The following is an 18,387-nucleotide window of genomic DNA, read 5'->3' on the forward strand; positions in this document are numbered from 1 at the left end:
TATACTATTGTAGATAGTTGTGATGGTTTTACCATTCCAGATCTTATTTTACTAGAACTATACGTAAATACGCAAAATAATTGTAGTTACCAGTTGATCTGCAATAATGTATTTGGAATTCTTTATAAATAACTTCTAAATTTTTCATACACCTTTATACCTTCTGGAAGAGCTTTCATCCTTTCAAGGTTAAATATTATTGAGTTCGGTTTGTCTTTTGTTTTATTCTTTGGTCTTTCCTAATAACGTCCGAGAGTTGACCGATTAAGGCATTATTTCGTGACCTTTCATGTCTGTAAACCGTGAAAGAACTGGACAAAACATGGCAAGGCACGTCCCTGTTACAGCCAGTACAAAACTCCAGCCTATAGAGCAATCGTACGCCTGGTACATGACGGATTTAGATCCACAGTATTGTCTTATAAACGATGATCCAAATCCTAGTGGATAAATAAATAATCCTGCAATCATTACCAGGACTGAAATATTAAAAACATGACACACATTAGCGTATGAAATTGATAAGAAATTGGGGGATATAAAATTGAACATAATTTCACAGGTATAAGTTTGTGAACACGTGGTCGTTTTTATTTTAAATTGTCGTTGTTTCAGACTTATTTCTTCCATTAATTGGGTTACTTTTAGTAGTTGTACATTTGTTGTTCTTTCTTTCTTTCGTTTCGTTTCGTTTCTTTTCTTTAAATTTGTTGTGCAATATGAAGACGCACAGATCATGAATCCAGTTACAGAAACTCAAAGATAAAAGTGAAAACTCGTGGATTCAAATGGAGTCAGACCCTTTGCAATAAGAAGACATGGTAACAATTTCCTCTCGAATGACATTTGTGTTTTAGAATATTCTTGAAATATTCTAGTTTAAGATTAACAGAATAGCAGACATTTATAATTTCTAAACGTTAACGTTAAATTTTTATTTGTCAACATTTAAGTTTTTTAACATTGATTCTGTGTTTAGTAGGAACTTTCACATCATTTTGGGAATTCGGTTTTCTTGCGAGCCATAGTATCAGTTGATAATCTGAGATCCTGTCACCTTTTATAAATGGTTTATTGATTGTTTTGACTTTATTTGAATTTGCTTCCTAATTTTGAAAATGATTGATTTTTACAAAAGATAGAATTTCTTATTTCCGATTGGAAGCAATGCATCATCATTTCCGTTTTATTGATAAGAATAATTGATAATGCCCTGATGTGTATGATTCTGTAAATTTCTTGAATTGTTATTAAATTAGCAATATTCTCATAGGTAAAATATTTCTCACTGAAACTGTTTTATGAATCACAATGACTAATCATAAACGAAATCGTCAGAGGAAAAATGTAATATGACCAAAAACAATGTTAAATCCAAGTTTTTTTTTATATTTTTATCCCGTTTCAATAAACTCATTTCCTACAGTCCCCCGTCCACCCTCCCCGCCAAATTTTAAAGACGTAAAAGCTATTTCATTACCAACTCAATGTGTATTAATCCAAATGATAGAAGCGTTGAAGGTTTATTACCCATATCCTTTACCATTTTGAGAAAAATCAATGAGAATTTGGAAAGTTCTTTTGGATTATGTGAATAATTATATCCTTATTATAAATGCCGTTCATAAACCACAGGACAGACTCAATTGTTCTTTAAACAATTCTAAATTCATAAATTTTCTGCTCTATATTTCTTATTTGTGTTTAGATATAGTTTCAGGCCATCAAATAGAAGCAACAGTAGCATACCAGTGTTCAAAAGAGTTACAAAAACCAAAACTGAGGGAAACACATCAACAACATGTGGAAAACAACGGAACAACGGACAGACTGAACTGTAACACAACAAAATCAACTATCAGCATGCACAGAAAAGGACTATTTGATAACAACACCTATATTCCTGTCTTGGTACAGAACATTTCAAACATACCATCAAGACGTTAAAACATTTCGGTCCAACTTGAACTTTTGGAATACATTTAGACAGAAGAAACTAACAGGACAATCAAACACTAAAAGTTAAAAAAAAAAAAAAAAAAAAACCCAGACAAAACCAGATAGAAAAAAATACTCGTTTCGGTGATTAGTTGCATTCGGTGATAGTGGCTAAGACAATTGATTCATTTCCTTGGTAATATGGACACTGAAAGTTTACCATCAGGAACCATTGGTTCAATATCTTCATCTTAAGCATCAACCATTATACCGAGGAAACTATTATAGGAAACGCAAGTTCTGGAAAAACGTATCAGCTTTGCTGTTTTCTTTCTACACTGAAACAGGAAGTTCACAACTTGAATACTGAAATCATTCCTTAGACACTTTGTTATCTACCTACCATTTATTACTAGATGCAAGTCAATATATAAATCAGACTTTGTTGTATGTATCTGGGGTATCCTTTATTTTTCAGTGTTTGAAAAGATGCGTTTTCCTCATATTTGATGTGTTTCCCTCAGTTTTAGTTTGAAACCCGGAGTTGTTTATTTCTCAATCGATTTATGAATTTTGAACAGCGGTATACTGCTGTTGCCTTTTATTTTATTCAACACAGTCACTAAGTTTGAGTTATTTAATAAGAAAATATCATCTATATAGTGAAAAATAAAGTTTCAGATAATGCTGTTTACTATTCAGAATATTTTTTATCTTTGCTATTTACTGTTCAATTTCTAGATCAAAATAAATCATAATTTTTCCTCTGATAAAGTATAACAAGTATTGTCATTAAAACGTTATCTGTGTGATACAAGACATATAAACTATCAAATACATTTCACATCAAACAAAATATCTTGTAAATGCTGACACCCTTTACACCATTCATATGTTTGTTTGTTTTTAAACGTTTATTTCAAATCAGCGATCGTAAGAATTACTGATTACTAAGAGCGACAACTGTAATTGAGAGATGGAGTGACGCAGTTTGCAAGATCTGCTTACCCTTCCGGAGCACCTGAGATCACCCCTAGTTTTTGGTGGGGTTCGTGTTGTTTATTCTTTAGTTTTCTATGTTGTGTCATGTGTACTATTGTTTTTCTGTTGGTCTTTTTCATTTTTAGCCATGGCGTTGTCAGTTTGTTTTAGATTTATGAGTTTGACTGTCCCTTTGGTATCTTTCGTCCCTTTTTTGTATGTTTAGAAGGTGTTTTTTACTACTTTTCTCTGTTTCAATGTTTTGTATGTCAAATTGTATTTGTTTGTTTGTTGCTAATTTTTTTCATTTTTTTATAATAAATAATCTGTAGTAGCTCAGACAAAATTGAGAATGTACCATTTGAGCCATTTGGATTTCTGACAAGCGATAAATTCTAACTATCTACATGTATCTGTAAAACCCTTTGTCAAGATGAATAGCAGCAAAAATGTATATATAACTGGTGATGCGGGGTATGCATGTCTGTCACGGGTATCTATCACACGGCACTCAGATAAGCTTTGAACAGACTAATTAAGAAGGGATATAGTTACGATACTCTTGTTAGGTCATTAAAGATTGCATATTTTGGCTTTAATTTTGATTCACTTATAGGGTCTTTGCATCGGAACTAAACACATTTATTTAAAAAAAAACAGTTGTTGACATGACACGGGTTATGTTCTTCTCATATAGGTTATGATAGTATGATACTAAACCCCTTACGGGAGGGATTGTGCCTGATATTCATATGATGAAGACATAATCTTTCAATCATTTTAATTGAGGTCTGGAGCTGGCATGTCAGTTAACTGCTAGTAGTCTGTTGTTAATTATGTATTATTGTCATTTTATTTATTTTCTTTTGTTACATCTTCTGACATCGGACTCGGACTTCTCTTGAACTGAATTTTAATGTTCGTATTGTTATTCGTTTACTTTTCTACATTGGCTAGAGGTATAGAGGGAGGGTTGAGATCTCATAAACATGTTTAACCCCGCCGCAATTTTGCACCTGTCCAAAATCAGGAGCCTCTGGCCTTTGTAAGTCTTGTATGATTTTTAATTCAAGTTTCTTGTGTATAATTCGGAGTTTAGTATGACGTCCATTACCACTGTACTAGTATACATATTTTTAAGGGGCAAGCTGAAGGACGCCTACGGGTGCGGGACCCATTGATGGACTTCGGCTGTTGTCTGCTCTGTGGTCGGGTTGTTGTCGCTTTGACACATTCCCCATTTCCTTTCTCAATTTTATTCTGACTATGTACTGTCATTTTTGCATTAAATCAAACTAAAAGAGGCGGGATTACCAATGGGACAATGAACACTCACAAGACAATATTACTTTCCCGAAAAGATCTTAGCACGCTTCTCAATAATAAGTAACGTTGGTGTTACTATCAATGTAAATATTGCATGTTATATAATACCAATTTTTAATACTTTTCTGATGATTTGCCATCCAAAAAGACAAGTAAACATCAATCATAGAAGACATGCAATGTCCCAATATAAAAAAATATACCTGCTTATTGAAAACTAGATTATATTATACTAAAAGTATTGAACTCAATTTCTAAGTGTTGTTTAATGACTAAAAATCATTTATCACAGACTGAACTTAAGGTGGTACCCAAAAAATACACTGGTTATATAGCAGTTTAACAAATACTCATTTTGATCATTGAGAAGCTTAATATTCCCTAAACAATATATTGTGATTAAAACGTTTAGCTAATTTTACAGAGTTGTCTCCCTGTAGTGTTAGGTACCACCTTAAATGCTAATATTGTGGTTTTACTTGTTCTTTGGTTCTTTACTCTATGTTTTTATTAAAAACAATTTATGATGAGGAAAAAACTAATATTTCAGAAAAAGTTGAAAGTAAAACAATTATATTTTTCAAAACATAATATTTTAGGTCAATTTGTGTTGCTTGTCATTATATAACTTTCTAAGTGTAGTTAACCGACTACAAAATCCTTTATCAAACACTCATTATGATGGCGTGTGTTTTAGCTTTACTTGTTCTTCGATTCCTTGCTCTATGTTTTAGCTTTACTTGTTCTTCGATTCCTTGCTCTATGTTTTAGCTTTACTTGTTCTTCCATTCCTTGCTCTATGTTTTAGCTTTACTTGTTCTACGATTCATTGCTCTATGTTTTAGCTTTACTTGTTCTTCCATTCCTTGCTCTATGTTTTAGCTTTACTTGTTCTTCCATTCCTTGCTCTATGTTTTAGCTTTACTTGTTCTTCGATTCCTTGCTCTATGTTTTAGCTTTACTTGTTCTTCGATTCCTTGCTCTATGTTTTAGCTTTACTTGTTCTTCGATTCCTTGCTCTATGTTTTAGCTTTACTTGTTCTTCGAATCCTTGCTCTATGTTTTAGCTTTACTTGTTCTTCGATTCCTTGCTCTATGTTTTAGCTTTACTTGTTCTTCGATTCCTTGCTCTATGTTTTAGCTTTACTTGTTCTTCCATTCCTTGCTCTATGTTTTAGCTTTACTTGTTCTTCCATTCCTTGCTCTATGTTTTAGCTTTACTTGTTCTTCCGTTCCTTGCTCTATGTTTTAGCTTTACTTGTTCTTCCATTCCTTGCTCTATGTTTTAGCTTTACTTGTTCTTCCATTCCTTGCTCTATGTTTTAGCTTTACTTGTTCTTCGATTCCTTGTTCTATGTGTCAGCTTTACTTGTTCGTCGATTCCTTGCTCTATGTTTTAGCTTTACTTGTTCTTCGATTCCTTGCTCTATGTTTTAGCTTTACGTGTTCTTCCATTCCTTGCTCTATGTTTTAGCTTTACTTGTTCTTCGATTCCTTGCTCTATGTTTTAGCTTTACTTGTTCTACGATTCATTGCTCTATGTTTTAGCTTTACTTGTTCTTCCATTCCTTGCTCTATGTTTTAGCTTTACTTGTTCTTCCATTCCTTGCTCTATGTTTTAGCTTTACTTGTTCTTCGATTCCTTGCTCTATGTTTTAGCTTTACTTGTTCTTCGATTCCTTGCTCTATGTTTTAGCTTTACTTGTTCTTCGATTCCTTGCTCTATGTTTTAGCTTTACTTGTTCTTCGAATCCTTGCTCTATGTTTTAGCTTTACTTGTTCTTCGATTCCTTGCTCTATGTTTTAGCTTTACTTGTTCATCGAATCCTTGCTCTATAATGGTTTACTTTTTAAATTGTTATTTGTATGGAGAGTTGTCTCATTGGCACTCACACCACATCTTCCTATATCTATCTATGTTTTAGCTTTACTTCTTCTTCGATTCCTTGCTCTATGTTTTAAACTTTTCTTGGATGAGAAATTTTTTCCAAATGTTGTGAAAACAATGTGGATATAATTTTTTGATTTGCTTTAAGTGTTTTGGATGTTAGAATACTCAGCCTAGTCTTGTCGGAATGGGGACTTAAATGTCGATGCCGTTTTCGATGAGTTACATAATCGTTTTTAAAATAGCAAAAAGCGATATGATTGACAATCATGAAAAAAATATCCACCAGAGTTCAAATGAAATGAATATAAGCAATTATAGGTCACTGTACGACCTTCAACAATGATAAACATGCAGACCGTATAGTTGACTGTAAAAGTTCCCGACGTGAAAAATATGAAATATTTCAAACGAGAAAAGTAATGGCCTAATTCATAAAAATCATTATAACGGTTCATTATTTTATAAATCCGACCATAATTTAAACTTGTATCCTTTTGTCAAATATATACTGGCTTTATGCACTGTGTAATATCTTAACGTGCTTGAAATTCATTTACTAATTACTATTGATAGAACTCTTTCATATTTCCAAGGATTCCAACTATTCTAATGTTGTTTTTGTTTTTCAAATAGTACAGCCCATTGTAAATCAAATGAGTAGTTTCTTGTTAAAACGCTGTAATGAAATTGAATAACTAATAGATTAAGGTCGTAATAAAGGAAAAAGGAGTATGATACAAAATTTCATTTTTTCTTCTTCTTTCAGGTTTATAATTTGTTAGATATTATATATTTAGTTTCATGTATTCTCTTTTCAAATCCTATATGTTTACTATTTTCAAAGTATCTTAAGAGTTTCAATTCTCTATTTTATTTTTAAAAAGAGTATTCATTATTCCAGTGAGTTATAAAGAAGCAAATTTCAAATGAATTACCTTAATAGGTAATCTGTAGATAAAACTACTTTTTATGAATTGTAAATTTACATACAACTTTATCCGAAATAATTTCACCATGAATTAAAATAAGTCAATAAAATACATGTAGCGTATATTGTAATTTTATATAACAAAATTTACTCACGGTACCGGCACGCAGACATCATGAAAGTAATCATCTTCCCTGTGTATTACTATAATCCCGGGAGAAAAAAATCCCACTTTTTTGTTGTTGTTGACACTATATTTACAAAAATTGCACATACACACGTTAGAATAATCCAATATACTGGTATTCTATAAAATGAATTCTCATTTCCTTTTTTGTAAAGTGCGAATATCCTTTCGATCCCCAGCAATGTTGGCGAACAAAAATGTTTATATTAAACATTTTTTATACGTTTTGCACCCAATGCAAATCTTAAAAAACTATCCGATATATATATATGCAAAAACATGAATCCAGTGATATGCAATGCAATCCACAGTTCTATCAAAATACATATTTGCCATTATATAACTGTGTCCCATATTCGTACGTCGGCAAGAAAAGGTAAACAAAATTATCAACAAGAATGTCTGTGTACCTGTGCACGTGTATTTCAATCTGTAATTGGGTCATTTATAGTAAAGGTTGTAAATTGTAATGTTGTTATGTATGAATGAAAGTTACATGTACTTTAAAACCGTAACTGGTAAACCTATAGTGTATTGTTTTTATTAATGAATGAAAGTTACATGCGTTTTATTGAGAATGAACAATGAATATAACAAACATTAACATTAATTATATGGTTTAGGTCAGGCAGACCGAACAGAGAGAATTCTCTCTCTTTTTGTATTGTATTGTATATTTGATATGTTTTTCTGTATTTTGTTTCTACTTAGTTATATAATGTTCAACTACGTTAAGTGTATCACATATGAAATTAATAAGACTGTAAAGCCAAAACTAGATAATGGCTAATTATTGTATCAATTTAACTTCTCTTAATGTAAATGGCTTTGGAAACGATTTTAAACGCAAATCCATGTTTCTTTGGTTAAAAAAATTTCAAAGCGACATCATTTTCTTGCAAGAAACACACAGTACTGAATCGTATGAAACTATATAGAAAAGGGAATGGGGTGGAGATATTTATTTTTCGCACGGGGAAACGAACTCTAAAGGTGTTGCTATTTTGTTTAACAGCTCAACAGATTATATATTAAAGGAAAAAATTGCAGATGAAAACGGAAGGTATCTCATTCTAACTGTTGAAATTGATAACACAGATTTTGTTTTTGTGAATTATTATGCACCGACCAGAAACTTTGAAAATGACCAAATTGAATATATTGAAAAATTAAAAATTTTATTAAATGAAAAGTTAGAACAAAATCTCGTTTTTGGTGGAGATTTTAATACGATACTAAATCCATCTTTAGACAAAATGGGTGGTTCAAAATATAACACACCTGTCAAATATACGAGTAAATTAGAAGATTTTATAGAAGAGTTTGACTTATGTGATATTTGGAGGACAAAAAATGTTGACTCTAGATTATATACTTGGCGTCAAAGAACCCCGCTTATACAATGTCGCTTAGATTTTTGGTTGATATCGAATTTTTTGTCAAGCAGTGTAACAAAAACATCCATTGTTCCGTCTATAAAATCTGATCATAGTCTTATCAAGTTGACACTGTCAGGCGAAAACTTTAGTGAGAGAGGTCCCGGTTTCTGGAAATTCAACTCGGGTTTATTGACAGACAAAGATTATGTGGATATAGTCAAAAATACTTTATCAGAATGTGATGATAAATATCAAAATTTAGAAAATAAAAATTTAAAATGGGATACCATTAAAAGTGAAATAAGGGGCGCAACCGTCAAATATTCCAAATATAAAAACATGAAATTGCGGGAAAGAGAGTCCAGTTTAAAAAAACGACAAGACGAAATTCAGAAAAATCTCTCTCGTACATATTTAGATAAAGATATAAATACACTTTTAATTGAATTAGATATTGTTAAAGAAGATTTAGAGCAAATAGTAAATAATCAAACAAGAGGGGCTATTATACGATCACATGCCGAGCACTGCGAAGGCAATGAAAGAAATTCAAAATATTTCTTATCATTAGAAAAACGTAATTATAAAAATAAATGTATTAACAAATTAGTTGTAAACGACATTGAAATATTGTCACAAGAAAAAATTCTAAACGAAGAGAGAAATTTCTACGAAAATCTGTACTCATCAAAAGAAGACCCTGATAAATATTCAGGTGATTCTAACTTTTTTGATTTAAATTTTATTCCTAAGCTAACAGATCTGGAAAAGGATATATGCGATGCAGATATTTCAGAATCTGAGTGCGTTAAAGTTTTAAAAACATTTAAAAATAATAAAAGCCCTGGTACAGATGGGCTTACCGCTGAGTTTTTACAAATTTTTCTGGATTGATGTAAAAAAATATGTTTTGGAAAGCTATGAATATTCCTTCGAGACCGGAACCCTCTCAATAGACCAAAGACGGGGTATTTTGACTCTTATTCCAAAGAAAGATAAAGATAGAACACTCTTGTCGAACTGGCGACCTCTTTCTCTCTTAAATTTTGATTACAAATTATTAGCCAAAGTTATTGCGGAAAGAATGAAATTATTTCTTCCGAAACTTATAGATCCGGATCAGACAGGATATGTGGCTGGTAGATATATTGGTGAAAATCTACGACTAATTGCTGATATTATATTGTTTACTACTTTAAAAAATTATCCAGGGCTTATATTACTAGTCGATTTCGAAAAGGCGTTTGATACGCTAGAATGGAAATTTATTCAAAAAGCATTGGCTTGTTTTAATTTTGGTAGCAAGTTCCGGAAATGGGTCTTAACTTTATACTCAAATATATCTAGTCTTGTCGTTAATAATGGATTTAGTTCTAGTCCGTTCAAAATTGAGAGAGGTGTTCGACAAGGGTGTCCTTTGTCTCCTTTTTTATTTATTTTGGCCGTTGAACTGCTGGCAATAAATATTCGTAAGAACAACCATATATCAGGTATAAAAATTGGGGATACTGAAATAAAAATTTCACAGTTGGCTGATGATACCACTTGTTTTTTGAAAGATGTATTTTCTGCGCAAATTTTATTAGATTCCTTTAATGATTTTGAGAAGTGTTCAGGGTTAAAAGTCAATTTTTCGAAAACCGAAGCAACATGGATTGGAAGAAATAAATTTAACAAAGAAGGTTCCCTTCCTATTAAATGGACAGATGGTTTTAAAACCTTAGGTTTAAAATTTAACGCTTTTGATGAAATGGTTTGTTCTAACTTAGATACATGCATAGAAAAAATGGAATCAATTATTAAAATGTGGAGGATCAGAAACCTTTCCTTGATCGGTAAAATCGTAATTCTTAAATCACTTGCAATATCGAAGCTTATTTATGTCATTTCATCTACACATGTACCAAGATCTTATGTAATTAAAATACAAAGGGACATTAATAACTTTTTATGGAATGATAGTACTCCGAAAGTTAAATCGGAAGTTATTCAAAAGTCTCCTAGCGAGGGGGGACTGAAAGCACCAAATTTTGAAGTACAGCTGTTATCCTTTCGTATCATGTGGGTAAAACGATTTTTGTCAGAACATGACTCTAAATGGAAACATGTTTCCAAAGCATTCTTCTCCCTTTTTGATTTAGAGGACTTATTTATGAGCAGATGTGAATTTGAGTTTTTAAATTTAAAAGCACCTCTTTTTTATATAGAAGTGCTATCTGCTTGGAAACGTTTCAAGGGTTTTTTCATCCCGTTAAATGCATTTCATGTTAGAAAAGAATTTATTTGGTTCAATCCGTTTATCAAGGTTAACAGAACGAGTATTTTTTACAGATCTTGGTACACGAAAGGCATAAGGTTCATTAATGATATTGTAGATGATAAAGGCGAATTTTTGTCTCATGACGCTATTAACAAAAAATATAATTTGAATGTTACTTTTGTAGACATTCTTTCTATTAAACTTGCTATACCACGTGACTGGAAAGATTTGTTATTACAACAACACATGTCACCTAAGAGCAACTCTTTTGGATTCGTTTTTGAGCATGAGAATAAAAAAATGCCTACATGTATTAGCAAATTATATACTAAAGATGTATATTCACTTTTTATCGATCGGGTAAGTGTTTCTCCTATTTCACAACAAAGGTGGGAAGAAAGTTTTAATATAGAAATTAGTGACGAAAAGTGGAACAATATTTATTCACTAGCTTTTAAATGTACTATTGAAAGCAAACTACAAGCTTTTCAATATAAAGTGTTACACAGAATAGTCTCACATAATTATCTCCTTGAAAAATATAAACTTTCTTTAACTAATGAGTGTGCCAGTTGTAAAGAAATAGAAACTATAGAGCATAAATTTTTTGAATGTATAGAAATAAAACGATTTTGGAGAGAATTTTCTAATTGGTGGCATTTAGTTTTTGGAGTAAAAATTTTTTTAAATAAAGACAGTGTCATTTTTGGTATATTGAATTCTGATAACTTAGTGTTAAACTATTGTATTTTACAGGCAAAATATTACATTCATTATGTAAAGTACACACAATTAGACAGATTGTTTATATCTGTGCAAGCTTTTCTCAAATTTTTGAAAAGACGTCTGGAGATATTAGAATATTTATATCTTTCTAAAGACAAGCACGAGTCATTTGTCGACAGATGGGGGGAATTTATGGAAGTTATTAATTAAATTTTATTCTCGATATGATCATGTATATTTAATGTATTCCAAAGTATCTTTTACTTGTATCATATACCGATTATTCACATCATTTACTTGTATTTGTTTTTACTATGTCTTATTCGTAAAATATCAATAGTATGACTATGCCATATGTCATTCACTTATATATTGTAAAAATGTATGTATGTATGTATGCACTGTAGCTTGAACACCAAAAAGATCAATAAAAAATAAAAAAAATAAATTTCATAAGCTAAACAAAACAATACAACATTCGTTTAGGTGTAATTTAACCTAATTCGAGATCAAAGTATTTCACAAATCATTGCAACTCAGTCAACTGATGTAGACATATGCTTGAAAGTAAAAAAAGAAGATAGAGACCCCTAAAAGTTACACCCCTTCACATGTGCATGCTCTAAGTCATGAACCTCGTGTCTTGTTATTTAAGAAAATTGTGTTACATGGTAGATCTGTGATTGTTTCTGTAAGTTTCACCAGACTCTTGGTTGTTATATTGGCATATTAGGTAGACACCTGTTGTTGTTGAGGACTGTATGATACTCTTTAGATATATTTTTGTTATGCTTATCTTTGTCACAATGATATAAACGTATTCACGATTAAAATAGTGAATTATTCTTTTATGACTATACCGCGCTTCAAGTGTTTATATAGAATATCCACTTTATTTACAGTTCTATTGGATATATACATACAACAAAGTCAAATGTATCTTGGGGTATCCGTTATTTCAAGTTCTATTTGATAGATGCGTTTAACAAAGTCACATGTATCTGGGGGATATCCTTTATTTCAAGTTCTATAGGATATATGCATACAACAAAGTATAATGTATGGGGGGTATCCGTTATTTCAAGTTCTATTAGATAGATGCGTTTAACAAAGTCACATGTATCTGGGGGATATCCTTTATTTCAAGTTGTATAGGACAGATGCGTACATCAAGTCACATGTATCTGGGGGGTATCCTTTATTTCAAGTTCTATAGGATAGATGCGTACAACAAGTCACATGTATCTGGGGGTATCGTTTATTTCAAGTTCTATAGGATAGATGCGTACAACAAGTCACATGTATCTGGGGGTATCCTTTATTTCAAGTTCTATTAGATAGATGTGTTAAAAAAAGTCACATGTATCTGGGGGTATCCTTTATTTCAAGTTCTATTGGACAGATGCGTTTAACAAAGTCATATGTATCTGGGGGTATCCTTTATTTCAAGTTCTATAGGATAGATGCGTACATCAAGTCACATGTATCTGGGGGGTATCCTTTATTTCAAGTTCTATAGGATAGATGCTTTTAATAAAGTCACTAAGTTTGAGTCGTCATCTATTTAGCAGATAGTAAAGTTCAAGGTAATACTTGAAAATAAATTCTCTACTATTTGATGTTCATGCAATTTGTAGAAGAAAATAGATGATAAAAACAATACTCTGATAACGTATAACACATAACTAGCATTGCCTGTAAAAATTTATCTGTGTGATACAAGATAAATAAACTATAAGATATGTTTTACATAGAATTAAATATCTTGTAAATACTGACACGGGATACACCATTCAGACGTATGTTTGTTTTCAAACGATATAAATCAGCGATCGTAAGAGGTTTACTGATGAGAGCGAGACAAACTGTAATTGAGTGATGCAGTATGTATGCTTTGTGTTTTTTTTGTTCATATTACTGCCATTCTCTGTTTCAAAGTTTTGCATGTCAAGTTGTATTTGTTTGTTTTTGTTGTTTGTTTTAACAAATAATCTGTAGTAGCCTAGACAATATGTTCTGTTTGAGCCATTTTGATCTTTCTAACAAGCGATAAATTTTAACTATCTGAAAAACACTTTGTCAAGATGGATAGCAGAACAAGTATGAATGACTGTTGATGCAGGGTATGCATGTCTGCCATGAGCTTTAAATGATAACATTATTTTATATCTTTACCTGCTTGAAATTCAATTGCTAATTACTATTGATAGAGCTCTATTATATTTCAAAGGACTCCAATTATTCAAATTTCTTTATCAAATAGTACAGGCCATTGTAAACCAAATAGATCCTTGTTGAAACCATGTAAAGACATTGATTAAGTTATAGATTTAGGAAGTTAATTAAGAAAGGGGAGTATGATGTAAAATATTTATAACCAAAACAAAACAATGCAACATTCACTTCTAGGTGTTAGGATTCCATTGAAACTCAGCGAACTGATACAGACAAACGCTGGAAGGTAAATGTAGACGATAGAGACCCCTGTTCCATTTTTGCCTGCCCTAAGTCAGGAACATCGTCTCTTGTTATCCAAGAAGTTGTTTTTAATTGTAGATCTGTGATTGTTTCTGTAAATTAAATCTGACTCTGGGTGATTAATTATAGCTTGACATATTATTAAGACACCTGTCGTTGCTGAGAACTGTATGTTGCCCTCTATATATTTTCTTTTTGTTATACTTTTTGGGTAAATTTCACAATGATGTGAACGTATTCACGATTCAAATAGGTATATTGTTAGGGTCGGATTCATACATCTCCATCATTTTCTTCTCCGAAGTCAAATCGAGAGAAAATATCATAGAACATTTTATTTCTTAGTATAATCAATAAAAAAAAATTGCTGACCGAAGTTGTTACGGTTGCACACCAACTAACATCAAATCCTCGATCAGCGCCTTTTTTTAAGCACAGCACTATTGAGTGTAAATCAAACAGATGTTATGAAAATAATCTTTTTTCCTTTCAATTAAATGCAATTTTTCTCGTGAAAAAGATATAATGATAGTTCATCTTTGTTTCCTATCTTCAAAGTCTTGTTAAGAAATGCTTATAATATTTTTGTTCTTAAGTTTCAAAAATCCCAAGTTCATTGTTAATATATCTATTATAAATCTACCTCACATGTTATTGTGTCAATAAGCATCTACCTCGTGTGCGATTGTGTCAGTAACTATCATGACTACCTCACGCCTAAATTGTGTCAATGAGTATCTACACCATGTGTAAGCTGTGTCAGTGATTATCTACTTCATGTGTAAATTGTGTTAGTAAGTATCTACTTCAAGTAGACATTGTGTCAGTAAGTATCTACCTCACGTGTAAATTGTGTCAGTTACTATCGCCATCACGTGTAAGGCATGTCAGTAAGTATAAAACGCACGTATAATTATGTTAATGAGAATCAAACTCACGTGTTAAGTGTGTCAGTAAGTATTTAACTCATGTGTGAATTGTGTCAGTGAGTATCCCCATCACGTGTAAAGTGAATCAATTAGTATCAAACTCACTTGTAAAGTGTGTCAGTTACTATCGCCATCACGTGTAAGGCATGTCAGTAAGTATAAAACGCACGTATAATTATGTTAATGAGAATCAAACTCACGTGTTAAGTGTGTCAGTAAGTATTTAACTCACGTGTGAATTGTGTCAGTGAGTATCCCCATCACGTGTAAAGTGAATCAATTAGTATCAAACTCACTTGTAAAGTGTGTCAGTAAGTATCAACCTTACTTGTAAGTTATGTCAGTGAGTATCAAACTCACGTGTAAAGTGTGTCAGTGTTTTAAACCTCTCGTGTAAATTGAGTCAGTAAGTATAAACCTCGCGTGTAAATTATACTAGTGGTTATCAAACTCCGTGTAAATTGTGTCAGTTAGTTTTTAACTCACGTATAAACTGTGTCAGTAAGTATCACCCTCACGTGGTAATTGTGTTTAAGTGTCTCAAACTCACGTAAAAAGTGTGTCATTTAGTATCAACCTCTAGTGTAAATTATGACCTACCGAATTAGACTATTTACCGGATTTGTAATCACATAAGCAACACGACGGGTGCCGCATGTGGAGCAGGATCTGCTTACCCTTCCGGAGCACCTGAGATCACCCCTAGTTTTTGGTGGGGTTCGTGTTGTTTATTCTTTAGTTTTCTATGTTGTGTCATGTGTACTATTGTTTTTCTGTTTGTCTTTTTCATTTTTAGCCATGGCGTTGTCAGTTTGTTTTAGATTTATGAGTTTGACTGTCCCTTTGGTATCTTTCGTCCCTCTTTTATGACAGTTAGTATCAAACTCACGTGTAATGTGGTTCAGTGAATATAAAATGTCCTTGTAAAGATTGCCAGTAAGTATCAACCTCACTTGTAAAATTTGTCGGTAAATATCTATTCATGTGTAATTTATGTCAGTAAGGGGCCATCTCAAATCGTATCAATAAATATCTATCGCACGTGTAAATTACGATAGTAAGTATGCATCTCAAGCGCAAAGTTTGTTCTTGCGTACGTATGAATTGTGTCAGTAAGTTACCTTTTAACGGAGAATGTATATGAACATTAAATTCCTCTCTATTAATTGTGTTAATTTCAAAGCCATTAAACCTGATCATTTTGTATGTAACTCGTTATTCTACAATATTGTTCAATCTTAATAAGATATCGGTATGTATGTATGCTTTTGCATTTCCAATTAATCAAATGGTACAATTTTACAACACTTTGCAATACAAACCTTCCCTTGGCACTGATGAAACAAACATAACATAATGTTTATGTTAACAGATAGTAAAGTTATTGGTGTTACAATTAAGTTACAACTGCAATAAACGTAATGAATTTGCTGTAGCAAATTGTTGTTTCAAACAATATCTTGAAAAAAAGATGAAGTATATTACAATAATCAAATTGTTATCTCATGCGGTATGTTATACATCTTCTAGAAATTATTTGTTTTTTCTTGCAATCCGATAAACCAGATAAATAGTGACATGTATATACAATATTAAATGGCAGTTATTTGACCTTATTTTCTTTCATTGAAAGGATGTTGACTAGGTAGCAAATTGGGCTTACAAATAAAGCAACTAATATCCAATCAATCAATCCGCTTTATCAACATTTAAGAGATATGTTTTTTTTTAAACGTTTAAGGTTTTATTATGTGGCATAGTTTGAATGTATCTCATGTGATTTTTGTCCTCATGAATAATTATGTAGTAATGGGCTTAGACTTCTTTTAAATAATTGTGTAAAATGTGAAACGTTAATAAATGTTTGGTTGGCTTTCAAAAATAACTTCCTTTATTATTGTTTTGTTAGTATATTGATTTTACAAAACTTCTAACTGTTTTATAAGAAGCTTTTTAATTCAAATACAGTTGTTTTTACTGTTTCGTATGACAACATAACATAACAGATACAAATAAGACACATCATCCTGCTTTCATGTCTGTCACTTGAAACAATATAAGAGGCAGATTTAACGGGGTTTTCAGGGGGCTCGGGCCCAGTCTATTGTGGGGAAAAATTGGTTGATTATATAGGGAATCACTGAAGCATAACTGGAGCGAGCCCCTCGTAGACAGTCAGTGCCCCCTTCCGTTACTGACGTTACTGACAACTTACCTGCTACAAACTGTTCATATCCTGCCATAACTGTAACAGTCCTAAGAACTTAACAGCTACAAACTGTACATATGCTACCATAACTGTAACAGTCCTAACAACTTACCTGCTACAAACTGTACATATCCTGCCATAACTGTAACAGTCCTAACAACATCACATGGTATACACGATGTACAGACAGCTAATAATGCTCCGCACGAAAGTAGGACACATCCAGCTCCATATAAAACACACGCCGCCTGCCATGCTCCAGAAGGCAAGTTTCCCAAATTGAAATATCCACCATAAAACTCACATTCCTGTTTTAAGCTTCCTCCGGGAAATACTGTTCTTGATAAACACAAACTTATCATTCCAAACGTATCTAACAGATTGGAACCAACAAGCCACACAGGCTGAACGAATGCATACGTAGTTAAACCGGAAACCAGAACTGACAGAAAAGCCCAGATTATTAGAACGGGTGATATCATGTCCTTAGTAAGATCATCGTTGGCTTGTTATATCATAGAACAATTATTCCATAGTCTATAAAGTAAATTGAGCAGTTAGTATAAAGACTATACAGTGCTGTTGTTTGCACAATTTTAGTGATAATATGCCATATTTGTACAATAAAAACGCACTTGTCCAATTACTTTACATTTTAATAGTAATTTTTTTAGATTTTTTATCCTTAAATTTAATCTTTTTAGCAGGAAGACATTGCAGTCTTACTTCTCGTTAACTCCAAAATTTAGAGTTGTTTTAATTGTTTAATTGATCAAACAAAGTATAAAAAAAAAGCAAAGCAATGTGTCGATTCCCCAACCATGCACGTGGTGATTCCCTAATCACCCTACAGATCGATATAATTGTTGCATTTTTCTCAGTTATTCGGAGGCTAGCTGTTGATTCACATTATATTTAGTCTGTGTTCGATTATCAACGATGAATAGATGATAGCATTAACGGAATTTAATAAAGTAAGGATCATTATTTCAGGCTCAAGTTTTCTACTTTTAACACAGAGACATCGTATAAAGTATGGATTATTAAAGACTGATAAATGTTTTACTTTTGCATAATAATGTGATTATCTTGTTTGGTAATTCAGCAATCTCATTAACAGATTGAGTTATAATGGAGATAGATGGTTTGAAATTA

The 18,387-nt window shown here is 32.0% G+C and overlaps 1 protein-coding gene across 1 annotated transcript; it reads right to left on the bottom strand.

Annotated features, from left to right (window-relative positions):
- Positions 1-264: 264 nt before the first annotated feature.
- LOC143074254 (LHFPL tetraspan subfamily member 6 protein-like) lies at positions 265-17,777 on the bottom strand. Its single transcript, XM_076249799.1, has 2 exons — positions 17,345-17,777; positions 265-479 (listed from the first exon to the last, which is right to left on the bottom strand). Exons 1-2 carry the CDS (start codon positions 17,712-17,714, stop codon positions 265-267), a joined length of 585 nt encoding a protein of 194 aa, XP_076105914.1. The 5' UTR covers positions 17,715-17,777.
- Positions 17,778-18,387: the final 610 nt, after the last annotated feature.

The sequence above is a fragment of the Mytilus galloprovincialis genome, chromosome 5 (assembly GCF_965363235.1).
Source record: "Mytilus galloprovincialis chromosome 5, xbMytGall1.hap1.1, whole genome shotgun sequence".
Lineage (NCBI taxonomy): Eukaryota > Metazoa > Mollusca > Bivalvia > Mytilida > Mytilidae > Mytilus > Mytilus galloprovincialis.

What these genes read in the sequence shown, in the direction of transcription:
- LOC143074254 (XM_076249799.1), bottom strand. Translation starts at nt 17,714, where the DNA reads ATGATATCACCCGTTCTAATAATCTGGGCTTTTCTGTCAGTTCTGGTT. An exon ending in ATATGTACAGTTTGTAGCAG is followed by an intron (nt 480 to 17,344) that starts GTAAGTTGTTAG and finishes TTAATATTTCAG; the next exon opens with TCCTGGTAATGATTGCAGGA.